This window comes from Calliopsis andreniformis, chromosome 6, assembly GCF_051401765.1.
Source record: "Calliopsis andreniformis isolate RMS-2024a chromosome 6, iyCalAndr_principal, whole genome shotgun sequence".
Classification (NCBI taxonomy): Eukaryota; Metazoa; Arthropoda; class Insecta; order Hymenoptera; family Andrenidae; genus Calliopsis; species Calliopsis andreniformis.
This window is the reverse complement of record NC_135067.1, coordinates 3,578,955-3,606,648: the sequence shown is the minus strand read 5'-3', so window position 1 is coordinate 3,606,648 and position 27,694 is coordinate 3,578,955. Positions and strand designations below refer to the sequence as shown.

At 30.9% G+C, this 27,694-nt stretch overlaps 1 protein-coding gene and 1 long non-coding RNA gene across 7 annotated transcripts; both read right to left on the bottom strand.

Moving 5' to 3' along the window:
• Positions 1-22: 22 nt before the first annotated feature.
• Positions 23-9,640, bottom strand: Scap (SREBP cleavage activating protein). 5 transcript variants are annotated; one of them, XM_076380693.1, is made up of 13 exons: positions 9,166-9,640; positions 8,529-8,711; positions 7,924-8,157; positions 7,676-7,856; positions 7,416-7,561; positions 6,235-7,333; positions 5,887-6,160; positions 4,766-5,811; positions 4,526-4,685; positions 4,271-4,454; positions 4,058-4,197; positions 3,778-3,989; positions 23-3,081 (listed from the first exon to the last, which is right to left on the bottom strand). In XM_076380693.1, exons 2-13 carry the CDS (start codon positions 8,642-8,644, stop codon positions 2,902-2,904), a joined length of 3,972 nt encoding a protein of 1,323 aa, XP_076236808.1. In that variant the 5' UTR covers positions 8,645-8,711; positions 9,166-9,640; the 3' UTR covers positions 23-2,901. The 5 variants fall into 5 exon arrangements, with proteins under 5 accessions (XP_076236808.1, XP_076236809.1, XP_076236810.1 ...); XM_076380694.1 differs by having other exon boundaries at positions 4,526-4,579; positions 4,777-5,811; XM_076380695.1 differs by lacking the exon at positions 8,529-8,711.
• A 13,007-nt stretch (positions 9,641-22,647) lies between these two features.
• Positions 22,648-27,167, bottom strand: LOC143180773 (uncharacterized). Of its 2 annotated transcripts, none has more exons than XR_013002178.1 (2): positions 26,762-27,167; positions 22,648-22,869 (listed from the first exon to the last, which is right to left on the bottom strand). It is a non-coding gene; the product is annotated as an uncharacterized LOC143180773 (long non-coding RNA). The 2 variants fall into 2 exon arrangements; XR_013002179.1 differs by having other exon boundaries at positions 26,823-27,167.
• Between the last annotated feature and the right edge of the window lie 527 nt (positions 27,168-27,694).

The window sequence follows — 27,694 nt, the reverse complement described above, 5'->3', positions numbered from 1 at the left end:
GTCAAATAGTAATGTCCCGCTTCTTCAAAAGTGAATATTAATACATTTACATTATTTAACATTAGTAGAACTTAATTTTAACTTAGTATTACAATTGGATTCTCTAGAATTGAAATAGTTAATTTCAAAATGTAGCATCGATAACATACATTACATACAGTGTATAACAGTATACACATGTATACATACGTACAAGCACGGTCGTTTGTAGATTATATACATCATTAATTTACAGTCTTAGAAGGGATTAAAATTTGCATTCGATATTACGTACACTGTCTGCTTGTGGAATTATCCACCACCTGTTATATCGTTCATTGATCTCACATAGGACTGTTAAAACAGTTCTAATAAATTTTCATTCCGAATAAGCCAACAACAACCTAATCTCCTTTAACAAGAGATTTGCATGCAGCTTAAATTACTGTTTGGAAATATATCTGACTGTAATTTTTAATCATTATTTTATATGTATATAATAAATATTCGATTATTTTCATTCAAAAACTAAATAAGGTATAAATTTGCTAAAATTAAGTAAATCATAAACTTCCTCCTTTTTTTTAAGTTGCAACCTGATAAAATTATATTCTTCGCGTTTTCTTCTTTTCAATAAAGTGCTTATGAATAATTTTAACACAATAAATTCATTCATAGAAAATTAAGAATTCGAGAATCGTTTAAGGGTACAATAGAAAGTCAGGATTTAGTAAATGTGAGAATTTATTAAGAACAATATATCTGGTGTACGACATATTTACACATGTTAAATTAATTAAATAAATATAAAAATCACACATACTCCTGAATGATCGTTAGCCAACTAATTGCGCCGTTACAAACACTATATATACTTTTTCTTTCATTTTCTTTATCTTTTTTATTAATGACTTCCTATGTATACGAGCGTGTCATGACCTGATATGATTTATAACTTTGGTTAAGAAAAATATATATATCTCTATATATTAATAGATTAATGATCGTGATCGCGAGCACTAGTTATCTCGAATAGGTAATCAGAAAATAAAAGAGACTCGTCGATGTAATTCGTGTTACAATTCAGTCTAAAGGCGTATAGATCACTATTTGATAACATTCATTTCGCAACACACATATTAAACTTCCATCGCAGAAGGAATACCCTAAAATTAACTGGAAACTGTTGTATAAACGTTTTTAAATCTTTGGACCCGTTTAAAAGCAAAAATTAAAGCTTTTATCCTTACTGTTCCACTGGAAGCTGCTCGTGTACATATTATGATGTATCACGTCACTGGAAGCATAGACATTTATATGCTGTTAAATATTACACTGAACTGCTTTATAAACTAGAAAATAATCATCTTAATTAAGTGAAGTGCTTTTATCTTTAAAAAGAAGTACCATCCTTAAATTTTCATTCAAATAGACATCCAGTTAATTGTTAGGAATCCTTTGTGTAACGTTATATATCTTCTTTTATAATGTAATTTTTTACGTGGGCACAATCCTCGGACACTTCAGTTCACACTATTCTGAATGTGTCGCAAAATGTATATACAAGTATTCTTCTTTGAACTATCATGTATCATAAAGCGGAAACATATTTCATAGGTACACACTCGTAAGTCTTCTACAATATATGTATATATAAAATAGGACCCATGTTAGCTCACTCAAGAGCAATGATTCTCCTTACAAAAATAGACTGCTAAAGCTAAACAAGACTAAACGTTTAGTACGGGCAATCTTCAAATTGAAGAATTCCATTTCAAGAGTTAAGCTCAACAATGTGAAAAATTCTTATTGCTTACATTACTCTTTAATCCGCAGCTGAAGATCAATATTCTAAATGAGTGAACATTTAGCATACCATTCTAATTTGTGTAAGTCTTCTTTAAAACTACGTAGAATGTGCTACGTATTAGAAGACTGAGATCTATTCTTTCAATTTTCATAGATCTTTACTACAACATTTCTCTATTTAGTTCTACTAAATAAAGACGGAATAAAGGCACTGTTAGACCGTGATATTTCTAATAAAGTTACATTAATATACACAAAACCAAGGTTTACTACACAATTAACATAAGACTTCATAACACCCATCTTAAAACTTTTAATATTCAAAGATAAAGTGTTAGATTCAGTTCTTAAACTTTTTACTCTAACATTTGATCAACAAATTTAGCAAATTAACTTCTTATTTAATAAGTTTATAATTATCAATATCACTCATATTTTGTGATTAACTAATGTCGTACATATTCATTTTTATAACATAAAGGCAAAAGTTCGTTACCTCTGTGTTATAGAACAGCACCGATATAAGAAATGCAATTTTCACTTATAATTTCGTTCAAAGTTTATAAATCTGTTCCAAAATTCTTTACATACAAAATGACGCAATAAACATACCCTCAAATCATGCCGCGGAACAAAAGTGATGTTTTGAAGTGTAGCACAGCCATTCTTTCAAGACAATGAATAGGGATACTAGAATTAATTGAGTTATAGTTTAATTATCGAAAAATAGAATTTTTCGTACCATGTATGTCATTGTCTTTAACTTTCTATTTTTCAATAGTTTAGTGTTTTCGTGCCTATGTATTGATTCAAAACTACATAAACAAACTATTCCAAAAATTGATTAAAACTGTGTATACATTTCTCAATTTTGTGGAAAGGATAAGCGTATTTTACTTGCTGTTTCAATGGAGTATAAACATTAAGGCGCGACTATGATGTAGTCGACAATGTAAAACATTTATCTTAAAACTGTGTACAATGATTTAAAATGTAAAATATTCGTCGTACTAAAATCTATATCCCCAGGCAAAGTTAAGACTCTGCTCAAGTATTAAAATTAAATAAGAAAAAAGAAAGGAAACAGCTATATACAACATGCATGTACAGGTCTTAGTCTAATTTGTCAGAGACGAGTGGGAATCTAATTATTCGCAACTGTCGACCAAAATCACAAACTACACTATCTCTTAATGCTAACATTTGTTTTACAAAGATACAACTATCTTTGTGACCCAGCCTTACTTCACGCACAGGTTCTCCTGTTCTTACGTCCCAAACTATTAATGACCCCTGAAATCCAGTTCACATGCATTTAATAACATGTTTGTTTTATTTTGTTGGTGCTTAACCATAGTAATCATCATTTATAAAGAAGTACTTCTAATTGGTAATGAACAAAAATTTAATTGTTATATTTTAATATTTATTTTTATCGAAAATAGAAAAGTACTACACAAGGTATCCCAAAAATAAGTGACCAAAATTTGATATCATATTCTACTGTTTCTAAAGATTCTAAAAAAGGTCATAAAAACATAGGTTCAAGAATTCTTCCTTTTGGAGATGCTGCATGTGACAAAATTCAAAATACACCACAACTTTTTGAACGTCTTTTATAATCAGTCTGTCAAATGTCGATGCCGAGCGTGTACTACTTCATAAGAAAATTATTTTCAGCAATTTCTTTAAGTAAGTTACAAGCATTTTTAAAATATTCTTTCACAAATAAAAAGCTTTCGTATCACGAAAAGAAAGAGTTTCTGGACCTATATTTACATGACATTTCTTCATCTTTAAGAAGAGTAGAATACGATGCTAAAGTTTTGCCACCTATTTCTGGAACAACTTACGTAATTTTTATTTATATGTATAATTCCACACAAAATAAGTTAAAATCAAATATCAGTGTCCAAAATAAATGATACAAATTATATGAAACACACATAAAATTTAAACACAAAAAGATAGAAAAGAAAGATAACATACCTGATTACTGGTGATGAGTAAATGATGTGTTAACATAACTAACTGTAAACTGTACGCTGATCTGTGTGCTGGAAGAGCATGTAATAAGTGTCCCTGAAATCGTTCCCACACACATAACCTTTCATCAGTTCCAATGCTTATCACATATGACACGGAACATGTAATAGCTGCTACGGCACCATCATGGGCTTGTATGCTGTACATGCACGTTCCTGAAAATATATATAAACAGATAAATAAATTTATATGTATCTTTATCTACCAATATAGGTATACTTACCAGTTAAGAGATCCCAGACGCATAATAATCCATCTTGAGATCCACTACCAGAAGTCATAGGACTTATCCTGTCAATAAAAAGACACGATATAGGCCCACAATGTCCATGAAGGGTATACAATGGTAATTGATCTTCTAATCTGAAATTAAAGGTGAAATGCTATTACTAATAGGTACATATTTCAAATAAAAGTATAGAATTGTTATATCTACCTATACACTTTAAGAGTATGATCCTGACTACCAGTTAAAACGCGACCACCTTCACTATCTAACACAGTTATCGCTTGTCTGTGTGCTCTATGAGAACTAATTTTCATGCAACGAAGGTCCTCTTCCGATTGCATGATATTATTTATATCCATGGGCGATCCAGCACTTCCCGTTCTGACATGAGCTAAGAAAAGGTAATAGGATGAAGAAGGTTAGGTTAAAGTGGCAATGAAAACAGTTTAAAGATAAACTTACTTCTTCTATAAGAAGTGAAACCCCAGTCAATTTGTTGACCCTCACTGTAACTTTCTAGTTGCAAGAAATCAACAGAACCATTTAATTTAGCTGCTATTACTCTACTACCAACAAATTTGACAACAGATATTCCAAGTCCTGACCCATCATCAAATAAACACTGAAACATTGAATTTATTTTTAAGGTTCTTGAAGTACATTTGTACATGACATTAAAGTAGGCTTTCATTGTCTACTTACTTTGAATCTACCTGTAGTACCTTCCCAAAATTCTAAACTACCATTAGCACATCCTACTACTATAAGGTTTTCTTGATAATCCATGCACCAAATAGGAGATACATTTGAAATTTGCATGGCTTTATCCAAGTTTGGTGGAGACATACTGTCTGCCATTGAATTTAAATTTCCATTTGGTATGTATAATTGCTCCAAACTTTCTGATTTTTGTAATTCATCTATGGATTTATTATGCTCTTCAAAAAGATGTTTATACTGATCACCAAAATCGAATCCTTGTTCATAATTGCGTTGAGTTGAAGAATATTTCATAGTAGAAAATTTGATGTTAATTGCTGATTTCAAGTCAGGTATATCATAAGAATTGTCTAAACTTTTACGCAAATTTGTCTGTCTCCCTATACTAAATTCATTCACTTGGTAGTCATAATCTAAGGTCTCCATTGAATGTCTTTTACTAACATTATTATTTGGCCCTTTTTTTGCATTGCATAATGCAGAAGGCGATTTCCTATAATGAACAGCTGAGTAAAGACCAAATGAGTTAGTATTTTCAATTTCTCCTCTCGAAGGTGGCGAGCCACTTTCATAATCCGACATTAATTCATCCATATCTGCTGTTATATGATTCAAATTCTTCCGAGGACTACTAAAAAATAGTTTTCTGTCTATGTGAGCTAGCTGTTCACCAGACGTTGCATCCCATACTCTAATATGTCCAGCTAAACACGTACTAGCAATAGTATTATTATCTGTAGCAATGCATTCTACTTCTTGTGTGTGTCCTTCAAGGACTAATGGCAGTGCCTCTAAAACTAATTGTGTTGCTGAATCGTGTGCTTTTTCTGACTGATACCAACTGGCTCGCCATTCAGCATAGTTTCTTGAACAGATACATCGATAGAGAACAACCATGGTATAAGCAACAACAATAACACTAATAAGACAAAGTAATGCTGCCAAGAATATTTCCATGGGACTTGATGGAATGAAAGGAGCATCTGCATTAAAACCTCGACCTTCAGATCTGGTTGATATTTCCATATCTGTAATAATGAATTACCATTAAGCGATTTAGAAGTACAAAGATTAAACTTTTACCATTTTCATACATTACATACCTGAGAAGTCAAGGGGATCAAGGGCAGCAGTTGCAAGACTCTGCCACTGAAAATGTTGCACATCATTTGGGTTACTAATTTGTTTAGCCAACTGTGGACTCACAGCATGAGATAATTTTATTGTTGGTAATATAGTTATACGTCCACCAGCAGCCGAAATGTTATACATAGAAAGTATTGAAGACCAATGATAAAGCGATAAGCGATTCCAAGGTGGGAAATCTACTGGTTTCAGTTTATTCCATTCCTCAGTGACATTATTGGTTAGATCATCCTTATGTTTATGAAAAAAAAAAGGAGTTAAAAATAATCAAATAAAATATTAAAAATGCATTTGTATAGAATTACCTGTCTATTTAAATGATCTGGAGCAATGGTAGCAGATGGCATCGATAACGGTTTTATTGTGTTTACTTCTATATAATTATTTACACTCTGAGGTTTGTCTACAGTGTATCCTTCAGTATCAGATTCTGTCTTTGTTGTTTCACTTAAATGTATAACATGTTCAACAATACCAGAATTATAAATAATCATACTAATCCAAACAACCATCCACACCATAAAGGCACGTTGAAATATTCGTGTTCTTGCCCAGAAGTGTACTATACGTAAACGCTTTGGAATTTTACCCAATGTATGAGTATTTTGTGTATTAGGAGCAATCACATTTGTTGGGCCATTGGACAAACCATTTAATCTCGGATGAGATTTTGAACGAAAAATGTTTGGTTTTCTATTTGTTACAGTTGTTGTAAATTGTTGTTGTTTACGTATAGCTGGTATATTTTGCAAATGAAATTTAGATGTTTCGCTAGACAGCTCTGTGCGTCTAATGTCAATGGCAAGAATTGTTGAGAAAAATACCATTTGAAGAAAGAAATCATTGACTAATCCAACAATGGCGAATATACAGAATTCTTGGATAGCTGGTACAAAAGTGAACAATCCAATTGTCAAAATTGTCACCTCTGTAAGTAAGTTTTTAGTAATGGACCACCCCTCTTTGGACAGAGCCTGAGCAACACGTATTTTTACATCCAAATGTGCTGGAGCACTCACTACACTTTTCGTTAACACCAAAACATTCTCCAATCCTACGATAATCACCAAATATGGAAACACTTCTTTCCCACTTAAGCTTAATGTTAAACCAAAAAAAAAGCATACACCCACAGTCATAGATAGTGAACTCATCACTGTAAAAGTTGCACCAAATGCTATACCAACTTTTGACTTTACTAATTCTATCTTCCGCACAGAGAAATAAACATATAAGAATAAAGCATTAAATGTCATCATTAGTAAGAAAAAGTCACTGTAATTAAATTCGCCAGGATAAAAGATATGTAACGTATCATCCACAGGTATACATGTATCATTATTATTTTCTGTCTGGTGAAGGTGATAGTAGGTTTTTAATTTATTTTGTAACCCTTTTATAAATCTGCAAAATACATTACAATTTTAAATTATTGAATAAATCAATATTACTTTAAATCAATATTACTTCAGATTTAATTACTCACTCAGGATCATAGTCTTTTAAATAAATAGTTACTGCATATTGTAAAACCCTCTGCCTCAAACGAATTGGATACCGTTTTATTCCAGTTTCTTTCAGATTCATTCCAAACATTATTTCAGCTAAACTAATTTTACCCTTTTGCAGATTCTATAATACACAATCATATAAAGTAGCAGTCCATTCTACTCAAAATAGTATGATAATAAATAATTTGTTTTTATTGAAATTATATATTATAAAATATCTTTTTAACATTTTTACCTGATATGAATATATAGTGTTTATAAGATTTGTATCTTGTGCATATAGTTCAATGCTACGCTGCCATAAGTTTGCAGGAGAAAGAACAAGACAATTGTATTCTGGTAAAACTTCTGGTTTTTTGCTATTTCTTTTTTTAACAGCTTCAATGTGCAGACAAACTTGACCAAGTGTCTTTAATCTATAGAATACAATAAATACATAAAACTATTTGATCCACATTTCTTTATAGGGCATATAAAACTTACGTTTCTGGATGTTGATAATTTTGTATAATCTCTAAAAGATTAAAAACTTCATACAGTGGACCCCGAAAAGCATCCATTAGTGTCAATTCTTCTGTCCATGGTATAACTCCAACTCTTAATGCCACTTGTTGCACATAAAAAACTGAATTATCTGTGTTATTTTCAGGTACAACAGTCTGGTTGATTATAGTTCGTGGCGCATTGCCAGGCATGGGTAAATTAACCAGTGGATAGCTAAAGGATAAACAATAATTATTTATTGGTTTTCTACTCTATGTATTGAATTTTATTCCATTTAGTCAAAATGAAAAACTAGCTTTACAAAGTAAATAGTAATGTCTAATGCAAATGTATAGTAGATATGCTATATATATAGTACAATATATTGTAATAAGATTAATCTAGTTCCATTTAATAGCAGAAAGTTGATAATTTAACTTTAATGAATAATACACTTAACTCCCATGTGGTTGCTATAATTTACTTAATTAAAGTTGTATTTGAATATTACATAAAATTCTTACAATGAATTCATAGCAACCATAAAAAGAATATTTGCCAAATGGATAAATATTCAAATATAACGTGTACAGAATACTACTAACCAACATAGTAATATAACTGAGATTGCCAATGAAATAACAGCAACAGGATGAGAGGAGCAAAACAGGCCATGGGCATAATATAGCCCAGCCACCCTGTCTGGTAAACTACGAAACATTTCACCTTAAGACTGCCTCACTAGCATGTTTCATACCACGTACACACACATATTGCTTGCAATTGACCTATGAACATTCAACAAAACTCTATATAGTAGCATTAAGTGTTAGAGAAGGAAATATGCCATGAGAGAAGAAATTGCAACAAGTTTATTAGAATAAACTAATCATTCAAAATCTCGTTAGTTGTGATCAATAAGCAAAATCATCACTACTTTGCACGTGTATTCAAAGCATTTAAAGGCAAAACATGGTTATGGAAATTCAAAGAAAATATCCACGTGTTGATCTTGGTATTATCAGTGACATTACGCAATTGACACATCATTCAATTCGCATTTTCAACGTGAAAGGGTCAATGATGCGCACCATGCCGCGCTACGACGTAATAAATCCGTTTCTTTCGTGTAAATTAATGACGCAATAGCGACAATAAAAGGAACAATACCGCGATCGAATCCAAAGAAAAGACGTATTATTGTCGCGAAGAAACCATTAGTAACAAATATATATTACTCACCTATGCGTATAATATTAAGCATGTCATTCCTCCTGCTTCGCTTTACATCGTGAGTCCACGAAATATCACAGAAGTAACGTTAGTTTTCATTAATGCAAACACTGTTAAAAGAACATCCTTAACTCTTGAAACACCATGTTGCAGAATATTCTTCTAGATTTCCCGTGCACTGGGATTTATCCTTGATCGAGAATACCTTGCGTAACACTTTTTGCAATCGAATCTAAAATCCAATAGATCACCGAAATATGATCATATATCTGAAAGTCACGCACGGATTCGTGAGATTTGGAGGTTAGGTCCGATCCACTGTCGCGCACATTATAACGTAAATAACACTATCGGCATTAAACCGTGGATGAATGACAATAAAATGCACAAATCACTCGCACATGTTGACGCATACCGTTTGCAGAGTACACGACAGAGACGACGTAATGCAACGAGACGGCCAAAAGCGACTTCTAAGCGCGAGGCGTAAATTCCCTGAGTGCACTGGCCGGTTTCAATTTAACTCGCGCGATACCACGCGTGCGGTGCTAATTTATTTTTGAACGGTCCAGCCGAGCCTCCGACTCGCAACCAATCGCAGGTGCTCGCCAGCCACTTAATGGACAAGTGGCACGAATCCAAAACTTTGAAAAATCGTTTGCTACGAGAATACCTAGTAAATGTTCAGGATAGTTGTGGTATCTATGGGTTGTCTTATTCTGATAAAGGGAAAAAGTATTTTAGGTTTAAGCTGTTCTAATGATTGATGTGTCTAATGTCTAGAATTCGCGATTGTTTTTGTATGAGAGTCATTTTCATTATGTATACAGTTGTGCTTAGTAATTTGCAGCAAATGACCTGATATTAGGAATAATTGCTGAATTTGGTTCAGAATGCGCTTAGAAGAAAATAATAAACGATATTTATACAAATTTATATTTTTATGAGTATAACTAATGAAATGGAGTGTAAGTAGAGATTTCATCCTCTAAAAGTTAGAGTCTAAATTTTAAATATTGGAATATGTATTTGAATTTTGAATATTTTGTACACGATTGAACATTATGTGTATTGTGTGCCTTTTAGTATACCATTAAAATAGTCTATGAAAAAAATCATTTTTGATGGAGGGCCATCTAACTCCAATGCAACATTTTTTAAACTATGCGGCACTGGAATGTAATATCGAAATCTTTTATGTAACGTAGCATGTATCGTTTAATTTATTTATAATTTCATAAATTATTTATCAACAATTTAAAAAAAAAGATATAATATATGCATAAGTAATGAGTTAGTAAATTATCACGTGACCTAGTTGTAAGTTACGTTGACAGTACTTCTGTATACGAAAAGAATTGGTATTAAGACTTAGTGACTTAATTGAGATTATAGTTCATTTTCTATAAAAATTATCTTCTATTTTATGATATGTTAATACAAACTGTAGTTTCTTAGTATGAGTATATTTAGAACAAATACTTCGTTTCAGAATTTGTCGTAAAAATTAAAAACAGGACTCACTTCATTTGTCGACTAAATGACTCATGATAATATTATGACACAAGCCTGTATTCCGTTTTTCTTTTGTATTTTTTGCGCTTTGAAAAATTTGTTTAAAAGCTTTGGAACGTAACAAGCCGCAGGATTCAATGTTGGATAATCGTTAGTGCTTTCGCAGACGAATTAAAGGCTTGGAACAGACTTCTAAACGCATTGGATCACATTAGATACTACAGTTACTTTTCATGTATGTATGTTTGTAAATAGTATATACGTTGTAGTATGTGGTGTTTCTCTTATCTTTTATCATAGACGAATCGTTTGTGTCAAATAAATCATGTTCAAATAAATTTGAACGCATGTGAATGTCAAAAGAATGTAGCAACTACTTAGTTTTAAGGAATTTTAATTTTTGTTACAAATTATACAACAATAATACAATGTCTTTTTCTTTTATAACTGTGGAAAAAAAAGTTGTTCCATATTCTACCAAATTTGTAGAGAATACCTTTTTTTATCAGTTTCTCAAAATTTTATTTCGTACAAAGAAATATTATTTAATGCAATTAAGATGTTATTTTCGCGATTTGAAATCGAAAATGATGTAGACAGTTAAAGTGTAAACGAAAAGAGCAAAGTCACTCTTCTTTCTTAGTTTCTACACGTCAGTTATATGTACGTTCTGTATGAATATTTGCATTTCATTTTCTCATAATGAACCTTGAGAATACATATACATATTGGCTAATGAATGGAACGTAATAACAAATCCATAAGAGGTAAATATGAAGTATAGGTTTTGGAAAGACGAAAAATAAGAATCAGGTTTTTTATGTGTTAGAGTTAGTTTTTGTTCATTTTAAAGCAAATCGTTTTTCGTCCCCAGAAAGTGAAATGTTTGAGTATTTCCTATTTCAAGAAGAACTGAAAGAACAGATATTGTGTAAGATAATCAGTTTTTTCAAGGAATTAGATGAGAATCGGGTTAGCGTATCAAATATTTTATATTTCTCATGACTTTCGGTTACTTTTATTACTTTCGAAGCGATTATGGGAATGGCACTAAGTTATCGCATCGCAACAAATTAAAATTTTCTCCAATACTCTCTTTTTTATATTTTCTGTTATGAATGGTAATAGATCGTTTAATATGATTATTGGAGCAATTTAATCTTAATAGAGATAAATGAAATAAAGAAGGAGCGAAATAAAATGGTAGAAAGGAGTAAATTAGATACTAATTAACGAGAAAAGGGGCGTTGCTATGAGAATTGATAAATTTATTTGCTCCAATTCTAATTAAATTTATATTTACATATTAACTTGTTTATTTATTAAAGTAATTGTATGTAGAAGAAAATAATTGCTAAACATAAGTAATAATCAATGTCATTAATTATTACAATTGAATTATTATGTAATTATTAGTTATAGTCATATTGTTAAATATGATTATTATTGAGTGTAAATTACAGCAATATTGTTAGATTTGTGTTATAATACAATTATAAGTAATGTAGTTTAATGTATGTAGTTTAATAGAGTTTAAGGAATTATTTTATAAAAATATTATTATGTTTATGTTTGTAGAAAGGGTGAGTGATTTACTTTAATCATTGTATGTGAAAAAAATCATTGTAGTTAAGTATATTTCTATGCATGTACACACTAGAATGTCCACTTATTTTCATAATTTTATGTATAAGATAATATTTTATGTTAACTATTATAAATTAACTTATTAATTTTGATTCGTCTATATCTTCTACTTTTTTGTAACTATAAATATTTTTAATTATTATATCTTAATAATAATAATTAAATGATTTTTAATTAGTGATCATTGCAACACATAGGAAAATTGGTATACTTTATTTACATGTTACCTAAATTGTTAATTCAACCAAATTTATCGATATTTTTCAAATACATTTTTAGATATTTATAGATATTTTCAATATTTCATAGAGTAGTGACGTAAATTGAGAGTAATACTGGAGCAAAATAAGCGAACTACTTGTTTCTTGTTATATCAAGCTACTTTCGTAATACTAATAATGAGATTGCTATTTAAATGAGCAACAATTATTACGAGACGTCGTTATGAACTAGTCGGATTAAACTGCATACAATATTGGACACTCGATCCTTTAACTCGATACCTTGATCAGGATAAAGAAATCGATCTCTGTTACAGATCGTTATAAAATTCTCCAATAGCCATGCGAATTGTATTACGTTCGGACAAAAATTCGTTTTCTTTCTTTTTGTTCTGCGTTTTAAGTAACTGTTATACTGAAGAGATCATAAATGGTCTAAAGGTAAATAATTTATTTCATTAAGATCTGAAAAGTTTTAAATATTTCTTATAGTTCCAATATCAGATTTTTAATTCGTTTCTCTTTCTGACAAAGTGAAACTTTTACTGTTATAAGAGTGTCTTCAAATTTTTTCCACTTCTCATAGAAAAGTTTTGTTCTTAACTTAGTTTTATTTTAGTTTTCAATAAAAATATTAGAAATTCTTCGCAATAGAATACAACGAAGTAGAAAATTAAAGATACGACAATAATGAAGGAAGTAAAGATTATCTAAGGATTGCAATTAGTGTTCTTAAACTTGTAACAGCACGAACTTCCCTGTTTTCATAACATCTCAGCTGGGAGTTCGATAAGGAGTCAATCTTGACACAGTTTTCTGTTGTCCGAGAAATTTTCTTGTTCTAATCACTTGTTATCGTTCGATATTTACTGTCGTTGACTCGAAAACCGTGACCTTGCGTAAAGTCACTGCGTTCGAAATGAATCAGTTTTCAATAGAAATTCTTCAAGCCGTTCAGAAAATTCTGGCGTTGGCGACCTTTTGCGTTTCAGTAGCTAAAAGACCTTTGGTTCCAAACATGTAAATCAAGGCATTCAAGTTGCAAGCTATCTTTTGATTATTTTTGAAAGGAGTTTCTCTCCTCGCCTATTCAGTATTATATTTTGGGACAAAAAATTTACCTTCTTGTGTACGTTTTTGACTTTTTCAGCGATTTTATGTTCTTCGAATACTGAATAGTTTCTGAATAAAAGATAGTAGAATAATTTTCAATAATTTTGGAACTTTGTAACTCTGAAAGTAAAACGGTTTTTAGTTTCCTTTCAGCTGTGGAATATTACTTTTTAAAGTACTACATTTTTCTGATTTGTTCTAAGTTGTATTTGTAATATTGTTGAAAAAGTTTAATAGGATTTCTCACTCCTTTTGAAATTTAGAGTTTTTGAAAACTTGTTACAGAAAATCAGAACATATTTAGTTTCTATTATTCTTTGTATAATATGTTAAGCTTCGGCTATTTATTATTTTCTGCTACGATTTACCTATTCCTTGGAATAGAGTTTAAAAAATTACATGCGTTGCTTTGAGATTTAAAAATTTTAGATCTTTTAGATAGATATTGTGAGTCTCATTTTGAATTTTCCTCGCTTCGTAAATTTTTCATCTCTTTTTCACATATTTCTTCTTACATTTATATTTATCACAAATTCGTTCAATCTCAGAGGGAAAGTATTGCTTCAATTTTAGATATCTAACACTTTTTCAACGGAAGATTTTCTTCAACGAGAGGAAGATCCCTAAATTATTCCATAGATTAAGCCGTGACGGTTTTCATACGATTCAAGTTACACGCATTGGAAGAAATGGAAAATTTCTAATTGGGACGAGATTTCAAGGGGAGCGTTCAGCGTTGTAATCGAGAGGGCTGTTTAAGTGTGAGGGTTATCTGCCCCTCTTCACGGCCGTCAGATATCATTTTCGTCACGTGCATAGTTCGTGGATTTTTTCGTGTATCGTAGGTCCACGGATAGCATTATTGATTTTCTTTTTAAAAGCAATAGCTGCTCTGATGAATAATACAATACAATATATAATATTATAAAATACTAAAGGATGTTATTGAAAACCATAATAACAAACAAGCAATTCAAGCACTCTAATTACTGTATATAGTTAGAGTATTTCATAAAAGATATTAATATCTATTATTTTTTATTAAACTGTTACTTTGCATTTGAAAAATTGTTCACTATGTATTCTTTGAATGAAAAATAAGTAACCACCCAACAAACCACTAATTCTATATTAGAAGACAGTATTTTAATCATTCCTGGAAAGGAAATTAATTAATTTTATAATATTGTATCGTATTTTATAATATTGTAACGCAAGTGTGCGTATCTAACTTCGGTTTTACTTAATCTTAATTACAGTCACATTATCTTCACTTTTTACTATCGTTGTTATTAGTGCCACTAATTCTTATCGTATTTTTTCTGACAAGATCTAAAGATTTAAACAAGGCTTGAAACGATGCATCTGTCTAAAAACCATTAATTTCCAACGAAAATGTGAGTGAATATTATTTCAGTTTGTTTTCACGAATCGTAAGCAATTAATAAATCGTTCAATACTGCTATTATGACCAATTTTTATTAGGAGTGAGGAGAAAGTCTATTCGATTTTGTTCCAATTATAATTACGTTTGATTTCTTGTAGTCATGTGGAGTCATTTTACATATTGACGTAGTTTGTAATGCATTTAAAAATGAATATTTACAAACCTTTAAATGGAATCGATTATTCAATCTGTGTGGGACAGCAAATAAGTATTCTTACTTTTTGGATACTTTAGTTTTAGTTATTACAATATGTTACAGTATTAATTATTACAATAACAAATTTGTATATCACATCAACAAATCTCTGTACTAAAACTTTTTTCAAAAGTAAACGATATTCATAAATATGCGCAATTCTAGTGACGAAGTACAAGTGAAGCTAAGAAAAAAGATTGAAGTATCTTATTTTCTGTACATTTTTTGTTCTATCGGCAATAGATGTCAATTACTTATGTTTCCAAACACACTAGTTTTACAAAAATAGTTGTACAGAATTTTGTAACCGAAATTTGTCTGATTCATTGCTCTAATTGCAAGTGAATGTTGAAATTATATACAATATTAAAAAATTGTAATTCAATGTAGGAAATGGTTCTGTAACGTAAAGCAAACGTACAGATACATATCACCTGACCCTGTGGACGGATTTGACGCAAATTTTAATATCACTGAGGTCGAATTGGTCAAGCGAATCGCTCGTTAATTATTATTTATGTAATCTTGTTTTATTGCACGCAGGTACAGAATAATTCGGGTTACATGGAAATCGGGAAAACATCATGAAATGCATCTCACTTAAATGAGTATTAAGAAAAATGGGCATAAATTCTCTGCGTTATTTTGTTTGGAAAATATTTGTTGTAGATACAGATAAATCATTTGCAAATTCCTGTAGACAAAAAATAGCAATATATTGCAATTTAATTTCATTTATAATAATGAAACATTTGGTAATTATTATTTATACAGTTGAAATTTAGATAAGAATAGAGATACTTCTTCCATTAAATTACTTTGCATCTTGAAATAAAGTCGATAAAATTCGAGTAAGAAAAATAGATCACTTCAAATGCATTGTTATTTTCGTGAAATATCTTGAAAATTTCCTTCTACCGTAGGATTGGTAAAGTTCAAAACGAAGCAACAATTTGATATACTGATAACTTTTAATCGAAAAGACTGATCTGAACAAAGTCATATTTTTATTTTTACATTTTGCAGAATTCTTTTCTTTATTCAATTCTTGGTATTCTGTTTCTACCACTTTTTTCATTTCTCTGACGTCTTCACTTTAAATAATCGCCGCTCCAACAGTGGTATTTGCACAGTTTATGGAAATAAAGCTTGGTGAGTCGGTGCGGCGAAGAGAAATGAAGTCAGCGAGAAACACTGATAGCGAGGTCAGAACTCATCGTTATCGTGATGATCGACCAATGGAATATCGTATATCTCGTGTGAAATCAAGATACTGCAATACAAAATCGATTATTTTATTGTCTTCCATTCCACTTTCTCTTCGAACGATTCCTATCTATTAATTGTCGAATATTGCTAATGATGTTTTTATAGCAATCAGTAATTTCACAATTAAATGCAATTTGCTATAATTTTATAATGAAGTAGACTGTGATAATACGTTCACACTATTCATTCAAGCTTGAATAAGTAAATTCAGATATCGTCATCGCTTTCAGTTATTTATATGATTAAATGTATTTAGCTATTCAAGTTAGTGGAATTCCTGATTATTATATAATGAATGTAATACGTCATTACAAGTTTGTTTTGTTTATCTACTAAAGAGTTGAATCACTGCAGGCAACAAGTTCATTTTAGTAACACTTACGCTAAGTTCATATTGACACATAAGGCAAAAGATACACGAATGAAGGATTGGTTCATATTTAATTAATTATTTAATTAGATTTTCATATCTATGAATATTTTCAATTGATATCCTACTCCTAGCAGAATAACGATTCATAGGTATTATCTAAGAAACTGGTACATATTTGTTCCGACTGTAACTCAATAGTTACAATAGGTCAAACCATTACTGAAAGACTGTCTATAGAAAGAGAGCATAGAAAAATTAAGTTTTTGAAACAAGTTAAAGTAATGTCCAAAATAATTTAAATTAGTTTATTCCCTAATTTAAAATACAAGGAAAGAAACACAAATGTTTCAGAATTGTATATACTGGTTATATGTAAACAACTTAAATATTATTTTTATATTCTTTTCAGTCAAGACTAAGGTTACGTTTTACAATCAGTAAAGCTTTCTATGATTTCTTAAATGTTAGGATCAAATACTACGACAAAAATTATTTTGATTTTTCAATCTTTCAAATCTCTAGTTCAAAAATGAAAACAGAAAAGCTTTCTTCTCTCTAAAATAAAAGAAGCAGACAATTTCAAGTTTGTTAGTTGAAACATTTTAATCTCGAACAAAACCTTGTCTACCTAGATTAATTCTTTGGTTGCATGGTAAAATGACCTAAGTTACATGTTCTCGTTTTCGAGATACTGTGTTTAAAGTTTTCAACTTCAATACTTTAAACCCTTATTTTTAAGTGGAAAGGTTTTTTGAATGCCCTTTCCTCCCTGAAAATATACATTCAATATTCTAAATCTCAATTAAAACCTTAACTCGAATTTTTTAAAAATGCAACATAAGTCGTCTTGCCTTACAACTACAGAATTATCTTCAAGGTGCTAAAAACTGCCCCAATCAGTACTCTCATTTCAATGAGATTATGACCTTCTTTTCTAAATTTATCAAGCCCCTAGACTCTAGCACATAGAGTGAAGGAGAAAGCATTTAATTCGACGTAAAAGAAACGAACGTTATAAGTAAGTGGTTGGTGAAAGAAGAGAAGTTGTGATGCGCAGCGGTGACCACGCCGCAGCATGTTTTCATCTTGCCGGCGTTTGAAGTCGGATTAACTTCGTATTGTCAGACAGTGTCTATCTCGTCCAGTCCATTATCCTCCTGATTGACGTATCTAATTGCATCAATTGCGTAATAAATGGAAATTAGGCTGCTCTGAAATGGTCAATGCCGCGCTGGGGTCAACCGTCGGCGCGAACGCGGATGTCAAGGAAATGCGTATCGCGGCTGATCTTTCTTATTCTTTCCGCGACTTTTTAGCCTTACATCACCTAGATGACTTATTAACAACGATACTTTTATCAGTCTACACCAAAGAGTCAAATTTCAGCGTATTAATCGAACTTCAAATTTTGGTAGATATGAGAAGAGCGATCGTTCGTTGGGTACTTACTGCTGAAATGTTTCAATTCTTTCTTTGGAATTGATCAGAGATTGCTCATTGTCTGAGTCATAATGCAAAGATAACGGTTATGTAATTTGGACTGTTTTGAATCAATATTACGTGTTGAATTGTTTCGAAATGTGTATACAAAATCGACAAGTTATCGCTAATGTCATATTCCGTTAAATGATGAAACTATTGTTCGTGAGTTGTTAGCAATTTCGCCGAGTAAATTAGATTAGAATCATATTAATGTTCTTAAACTAAGGATAATTTAAAATAAAATATTGTAGGTACTACATTGTGAGGTAACTGGGTATTTGAATTCATACATTTATTGTTCTGAAATACGCGTAACCCGTTATTTAGATGATACAGTTCTTTAAAATGTTAACAGAATTTCACAATAACTTATATTATTGGCAGTTTTTCGTGTTACAATATACAGTGAATTCACATATCGTAAATTTACGAAATTGATGATTGCAAATGTAAAGCAAGTGAACTATCGTCCTCGTATTTTTCCAAAAACGTCGAGAGTTAAAAGTTTGATAATTGTGTTTTCGAGCGCAGATCGGTTATCAATTTTCGATTTATTAACATTCAAAATTTATTGTTGGCTCAGGACCATTCATGTACAAGCGGTTTTAAATAGATTACAAGCGGTAAACATGGAATTTCAATAGCATTTTCATTTGTAAGACAAAGTTACAAAAAGAAACAAAGAGAAATTATTTTTTTTCCTGCAGTTTTTGTTACTAACATTGACATTAACTATGATGATGTATCGAATTTATTTTAAAAATTATAATGTATTTGTAATGTTATAAACTTTTCCTGTAGACAAGTACTTATTAATAATTTTCTGTTGTTTTCTTTTGGCTTTAAAGTTACATTACCATTTCTATGTCACTCGCGACATTACCAATGGATTTAGAAAGAGATCGTAGCGCTCGTTATGGTAACAACAACAAATTTAATCAGTTATATATTATAATATATATTTGTTGCATACATGAAATAGGTGTAAGAATATGTATATTTAAAGTATTTTACAACGGCTGTAGAATTTCACTATTATTTTTGCATCACTCTCGACGTTATCAACAGATTAGTGAGGGCGATTATAGCGCTCAGCGTGGTAAAAATTGGTATTTAATTTTACCACCGCAATTATGGAAGTTAATAAACGTATTTGTATACTTAAATTATACAACGTGTGTATCTATCCCCGTGCATGATACATCTAATCCTGTTTCTGTAGTCCCTAACCATTTATAAAGGTACATTTTCTTTTATCATATTAGCGTACAGTTAATGAAAAACTTCACTTAAGTTCAGTAGTCTTAATGGTTAACACTCATTTGAAAAATTGGTACTCCTTGTTTCATTGTATGAGCACTCGGCGACATATGTTAATCAGTTTTTTTATTATTTTAGCAAATCTATATAGATTTAACGAATTTCGAATACTTATTTCTATATTCTATTGTTTTACATGTCTCGTAATACAATATAGCTAATTCATTGCGAATTTTTTTTATACATATAGTTTTTTGTACATATAGTTTGAAGTAAATTGATAGACCTTGAAGCTTGTAAAATTTAATGAAACTAAAGTAACTTTTTGAACTTTTTTGATGGAATTCATAATATTCACGGACATTGTTTTAAATAGTTCTTTATTCATCCATTGTTACGTTTTATAAATTATAGATACATTTTCATAACTTTTACAGTGAGATACGGGTAGCATTCTATGTTTTTTACTCATTTTTACCGTATTGTAAAAATGAGTTTTACCGTATGTTATATTACGTGATAAATTGATCACAGTAGATCCAAATCGAACGAGATTCGATACTCTCGCAATTGAGACGATATGCTTGGCATTCTCGAAGCTGCGCACGCAGTTCACTTCAAACGAAATGACGTCGGAATGCACAACTCATTACAAAGGTAAGTTTTTCACTATTTTCCTTAATATTATGCGCGATTTATCGAATTTTTGTGCGTTTGAGCAATATAAAAAATATTTTTGTGTTACTTCATAGTAAAATTATACGTACCTATGTTTCAAAGTATCGAAGTATTTTCAAATGGATATATTTGTTTTTCAGTGTTAGAAAATGGATCATAAGTGAACTAATTCATTATTTTGTAGTTATTTTTATGTTTTCTTTTACTAAAAAACATTTGTTACGTACACCCAGCTCAGATGAATCTGACCGTATTGATATTATCTACCTCTTTCTTACATGGGAGTCATTAAATAAGAGAGAGAGAGAAATAGAAAATATGGATGCAGCCAGAATCGTTTGATTTGGCCGTACATTTCTCACTAAAACTTCATTTAATACTTTCGTGATTGTACTCTGTTTTCCACTTGCAATCTTTTGGTTAATATGTTTATACATACATTCATTTTATTATTTTGAATAGTTATACTTTTAGTATTCATTTGTATTTATCTAAATCTTTTTTTTCTTTTTTGTTACAGTTGTTTTATTGGAATTAAAGTGTATCAAGTGTATCATGACGTCAAGGAAAGTGAGTTCCTGTGTTGGCGAGGTCGGGTGCCGGAACGTGAAGATTAATGTAAGTATTATTTACTTTGTTGAGATTTTAAAGAAAATTTAGAAAGTAATGATCAAAGTAAAATTCGAAAATTTGATAGCTTGGTAATTTGAGAAATGATTGTTTAATAGTTCCACTTTCTTTCGTTTCAGATTTAGCAGACACCCCCTGGGTAATTTGTCGAGAGGCCAACATTCTGTGGGTGTTAAGGTAAGATGTATAGTTTCTTACAGTTTCTTAAATACAGTACTGTATTTACAGTTTCTTTGATCACTTAACCATCGTAGGACAAAAGGTCCGAAGTAACATGAGTGACATTTTTTTTGCAAGCATAGTGACTATGAGAATGGTTTTATAACCATAAGTAGCAATGCTTTTTTTTTCTAATCATTACCGATAAGAAAAATATCCTTTTGCAATATTGACAAAAATATTAATGTGGGTTATTAAGTAAAATATCAGTATATAATTTCAAATTTTTCCTGGTGAAAGCTAAAATTGAAGACATGAATAGAACCTGAATTCATTCATGTCTTTAATTTTTGATTTTCATTCCAAGTCATGAGCTTTAGAATTATTCTAGCGGAAGATAGGTGGAATCAAAATTCCATCAATCTTCCTATTGGTCTTCACGTGATGAGACTTGAGTAATGGGCGATGATACAAATTGATTGCAAACTATGAAATGAATGAGACTATAATTACAAGGTAAATTTAAGATTAAATATAACTTAGAACAGGTAGAACAGGATTTTCAGTATTTTCTGAATTCCTTCGTTTGTTCCGAGGAAGAACGAGCATTTGGTCGTTACTGACAAATATATCTGAACTTGTCTCACTCGTAAGATAAATATTTCGGTCTTCATCCGAAGATGTGTCCATGGTAACCGCAACCTTACTTGAGTTAACGCAAATGTATGAGGAAAATAGTGTTAATAGAACATGCTATATATTGTTACAATCAACTTTGAAATTCTTTCCCGTGTTAAAGTAGAAATATTTTCTTATTTACAAATTTTACCAGCGGCAATTATAGTAATAGAAGCTTCCTACATCCATCGATTGGAAAACATAGAGGTCGCTCGAAACCATTGTCATTTCAGAATGTCGGTATTTCAGTACGGGAGAAAATTCACAAGACGTCAGGTCTGTTTTGTAATTTCTTCTATGATATTCTGCAATTTCATCTATCATATTAATATACATGGAGATGTGTCCACTTGTAATCTTGTCTGTTACATAAGCAAAATAGGTTCTTTGCGAGGTCCTAGATTGCGCTAGTTATAACCAAGTCGTTTCAGCAAAATTAATCGATCAAATTCAGAACATTTAATTGAAAATTTTTTATTAGTTGCTGATTTAGCACTAGTTTTTCGAGAATGGAAAGTGTAATATTTACTAGTAAACAAACAGTATTCTGCTAAATTTGCAATTTTATGATAAAAACAATTGTGGTTCTGCGCAATTTGCGTGATTTATGATGCAATTTAGCAGAGAACGTTCACAATATCGTGTGCGGAATTTTAATTTATAAGTAAATTTCGGGTTCTAGTTAACATATTGTTCTATGGATTGGATTTCATTGCTTTACTGATGTGAGTTATAGTAGTAGAATGTATCACTAGTTTAGTTCTAAATGATTGCTTTTAAAAATAAAAATGCAGGTACATACTTTAAATTGAAAAGTCAGATCTTTGGTTTGTAATCTTTTATTTATTATAAAATTACAATTTTATACAATATTTTATATTTATATTTGATAATTAAATGAAATAAAGTTTTTTAGAATTGGTAAATAAGATTATGTATAGAATTGTTCTCCAAGATTATTAAATCTATATTTTTATTTTATTTTGGCTTTGTTAAGCCTGACTCTTGGATCCAATCGTTTGTAATTTGCAGTCTCCAGTAAATTCTGTAAATAAGTAACATCAAATTTTCATTTATTTCATTGACTTCGAGTACCTCATTTATTGAGATAAGTGGACGTAAACTTATTGCTAGAATTATTGCTAGAAAGCGGAGATAAAATGTTATATAACGAAAATACTTCAAAACATAGTATTCACAGCTACCTACGTAGCAGATTCAGAGTTTATTTATTCGAAGTTACCCATAAATATTTTAGATTTCTCAAGGATATTCTGAAGGATGTAAAAGTGGATATAAATTTCCATTTACTATCTGCATATAAATTCCAAATTCGAATCATTTCTGTCGGAAAATATGTTACCACATCTAGAAGGCTATTACATAACTACTTATTTTATTGTTGGTACTACTAAACTAGCTTTTTTTATATCTACTGATTTACACTCCCGCTTTCTTAGGTTAAGTCTTAGGTTACTTGCGGTTTTTAATAAATCTCTAATATTTCGTGTAGATTATGGACTTTTAGCTACATTAATCACATAATATAAGTATATGAATATGTTTAACATTTGTTATACGATATAGACATCACGAAATTAATAAATTAATTATCTAAATTACTTAAAAATGTATTCGCAGTCCCTTATAACATGCCTTGTAGGCTTCTATGGTGACACTTTCTTGTGTTAGTTTTCATTTATTCACAAAGATTGCATTCTTTTGGCTAGAAGCCTGTTTATGTATGGTGTACATAACTGTTTATGTATGGTGTACATAAACAGTTTGGTTCTTCTAAAGACTTAGAGGATAACCGAGAGCTCTTTAACCGTTCAGCGAAGTCGCTGAAAGTTTCGTTCAAATATGAGTGCGGTCACAAAGAATTAAGAAAAGAATTAAGTGTCGAAAAGAAGTCAGAAATTATTACAGAAGGATATACTGTTAGATAAATTTCTGAAAAAGTAGGAGTTTCGAAGTCTTCTGTGGGTGACGCTATAATAAAATTTGCAGTTACTGGTAGTTGTAACTACAAAAAACAGCTATATCGTCCAAGAAAAATTACCACCGCCGAAGATCGTTTCATACAACGTCTAAGCAAGCGCAATCAAAGAGCAACTGTTTCAGAAATAACAGCGGAAGTTAATAGTTCCATTGATACACCGATTTCAATTGCAACTGTGAAGCAGCGGCTACTAGAAGGTAAAAAAACCTTTAGAAGGCTGTAAAAAAACCTTTATGAAGAAAGCAAAATAACGTGAAAAGACTGCAGTGGGTAAAAAATAGAAATTGGACAATTAAAAATTGGGAAAAGATGCTATGGACTGATGAGTCGAAGTTTGAAGTGTACGGTTGCAAACGACAAGTTTATGGTAGAAGAAATGTGCATGGAAAATTGAATCCTGACTGCATAGTGCCAACTGTGAAACATGGCGAATAATCCATAATGATATGGGGTTGCTTTGATGCAAACAGAACAGGAGATTTAGTTAAAATAAGTGGTATTTTCTTATATTATGAAATAACGCAATATCTTCTGGACACTGCTTAATTGGATAAAATTTTACGTTCACGCATGACAACGACTCCAAACGTACTGTAAAAGTATGTAAAAAATATTTAGAACAACTACAAAGCAGTAGTTTAATCAAAATCATGGAATGGGCACCTCAGTCACTGGATTTTAATATGATTGAGAAATCGCGGGACGAAGTGGATAGAAAAGTTCAAAAATGTTTCCCTACTTCAGAAACACAATTATGGAACATCCTAAAACGAGAGTGGAGCAATATAGAAGAAGAAATTTAAAAAAGATTAATCACACGAATGCCAAACATAGTGGAGGCTGTAATTAAAAAACGTGATGGATACTTCGATGAAAAGAAAGCATAAATATTTTCTATTTTCCGGTACGAATTTTAAATATATGAATTAGTATTTCTTTCTTAACGTATAAACTTTTAAATGAGATGAAATTCATTCATATCTATCAATGATTACTTCGCTTTCTTTAGACTTCAATGCAAATATAACAAGTGTCCTAAAACTCATGAGCGAGAGTGTACATGTGATTTTAACATCATTTATTGTATTATTTGAATATTTTATGACTGTGGTGACTTTATATAAAGACATAAATTGAAAACATCGAATGAAGTTATTTGAAATTTTTTGAAAAAATTGGCATTAAATTTTTTTTAGATTCAAGTGTACAGAGGTATACTTATTCATAGTCTGACCACCAATTCTACTTTAAAGTAGAAACGTTCATTCACAATCAGTATTATATTCTTCTACTTTATTACTCAAGCTTCTAAAATTGTACATTCTCCGGTGCATACGTAGGGAAGATCAGGGAGAAACGTAACAATTTGGGTTTTTGAATCTGTAATTTTTAAGTTTCATAAAATTTTTAAAAAGGTCGAGCAGGATAGCAAAGCTACATTATTAAACAACGTAATCAAGTAAAAAAGTTAGCAATATAATGTACCAATTCTTTTAAATAAACCTTTTTTGAAAGTATCTTATTTGTTACTTTTATCCCTACACCTAGGGACGAAAGTAACATGCCATAATTTAAGGTAGGGACGATGGTAATATTTTATTTAAGTTTAAAAATTAAATTAAGTAATAGAAAAAATACTTCTGAAAGGTATTTCTACTTATTTTAAAGGTAAAACTAAATATAAATAGTAACATAAACTTAACATAGACTTTTAAGAAACCAATCCACAATCTGTTTTTCTTTTACGAATGTGGGACATTCTGTAAACAGCAATCTCGTATTTGAAAATTACGTTTAAGAACTTAATAACTCCATTTTTGTCCATTTTCCGTTTTTTATTTATGTCGTATGATAATGAAAAGAGAATGCTTTTATTGTATGTCAAAGTTGAGAAGCTGAAAATGTTGACAAATCCCAAGATATGAATAACTATTTTCATAATGGGTATATAGCGAAATAATTTAACAAGTCTATGCAAAACAGGAGAATAATTTGACAAATTAATAGCAAATTCAAAGTTATTACGTAGTTTCTAATAATTGTTTTGAAAAACGTTGACTACGCTGATTGCATCACTCGTTTTTGTTATTTTGTAGTGTTCTGTTTAAAACTTCAAAATCACTGGTCTGTAAAATTTAGTAAATGTGACTTAACAAGTTTTTTCTTTAATAAATTTGATTAAAGTAATATATCTGTTAAAGCAAAATGTATAGTGGAAAGTCGCAAGTTACAATCAGGACAAAAGTAACAACTTGCTACTTTCATCCCTACTAGCAGTATTTCTCATGAACGTGTTCTACATACTAATCTAAGTTATAACAATAACAATTTTTATATCTACCTATAAGGTCAATATCCAATGAATACAATGCAAAAAAAGTCAAAAGATTTTATGAAGCCAGAATAAAAGAATACGTAATTGAAACAGACCATACAAGTTTATTTTTAATATACTATTTTAATGAAATGTTAGAATACGAAGAACCCCTTATTAACCAAGCTGGAGGAAAGATGGAAATAACATGCAAAGATGGAAGTACAAGATTACTGATAGATTAGCATTTGTTTTATAACGTTTGTTACAATCATCCCATATTACGTTAGTTCCTGGATTCCCCTACCTAATTAAAAATCAAAGTTAATTTTCTTCAAATCGAAGAGCAATGTCAAAAAATTTCATTGTATATTTTTTATGTATTTCTTTATGTAAAGTTACCATGTTTTGTCTTATGAAACTGCACTGGTTCTTGAACATCTAATAACTCTAGTTATCTAAATAACTCTAAAATAATCTTTAAATTATATTGGAATTCATCTCGAAAATTTGTCCTTCCCATGTTACACTTCTCTTAGTCGCTTTTTCAAAAAGCATTCACAAAATAATATCACAATTTATTCTCTACTTGCGCATAACTTAAAGGATATTCTAACATACCAAACAAACAGGCAAAAGATTCTTCATCAGTTCTCTAACTAAAGAGATTTCAGAAACTTACTTATGACTCCAAATTTATAACCGCTCGGCACTCATTTTTGGCATCTACTTTTTCACCCGGAGGGCAGTTTTTGCTAGGAGCAGTGATAATATGATAACGCCTAGCCTTAAAACGATACTTGTAAGCGATCCTGTCGTTGGGTGTCGTAGAGTTGCAGATCGCCGTCGCCATCAGACACAGCAGCAGCAACAAGTGTCCGAAGAAGCACCTCATCGTGTACGACGGAAATCTTGCATGGACGGAGTTGGAATTTTTTGAATCGATAACTCTCTGCTCTCGGGGTAGACAACTTGGATTTCTCAAAAGAACTAACTGTTTGTAAGAGCAGAAACGTTTTTACGTGGCGTTTCCAAGCGATGTCTAGAGATACTGACCAGACAGGTTTTACGTTCTTTCCTTGATTGCTCAGCCAAGGTGGAACGAGGACGATGAATAATGAATATTCGATGCAGCGCGCGTGGAATATTGAGGCAGGTTAGGTAAACGTCCCGTTTGCGGAAATTGCCACGAACTTCGGATTTTACGCGGCGCATTCTCGCGATGAGTCACAATTCTATTGAAAATTTTCCTGAAGAAGCTTTTCGATCCACATCGATCTCTAGGCCATCGACACTTTGGCTGAAATTGCTTCACTTCGTTCTCGGACATTGTTTAACCTTCTATTTTTCGTTCGTGACTGAATTTCTGTTAATTGGAGCGTGGGTATACTGCAGGACGCCTATTCTCAAAATGCAATTAGCGAGCATGCGTCAGTTCCGAAATTGGAGAGTCGTACGTTCATTTTCTCTCCCAGCCCTTTTATTTTTGAGCAAGGGGATTCGTTGTTACTATGGCTTTCCTTTCTTTTCTCTTTTTTCCATTTTTTCTCTGAT

Bases quoted from the DNA above. Each gene is read 5' to 3' on its own strand.
- Scap (XM_076380693.1), bottom strand. From the start codon at position 8,644: ATGTTTCGTAGTTTACCAGACAGGGTGGCTGGGCTATATTATGCCCAT. The intron at 7,857-7,923 runs GTAAGTTTTATA...TGTATTCTATAG, and splicing joins AATTATCAACATCCAGAAAC to ATTAAAGACACTTGGTCAAG. The intron at 4,198-4,270 runs GTAGATATAACA...CTTTAATTTCAG, and splicing joins CATACTCTTAAAGTGTATAG to ATTAGAAGATCAATTACCAT.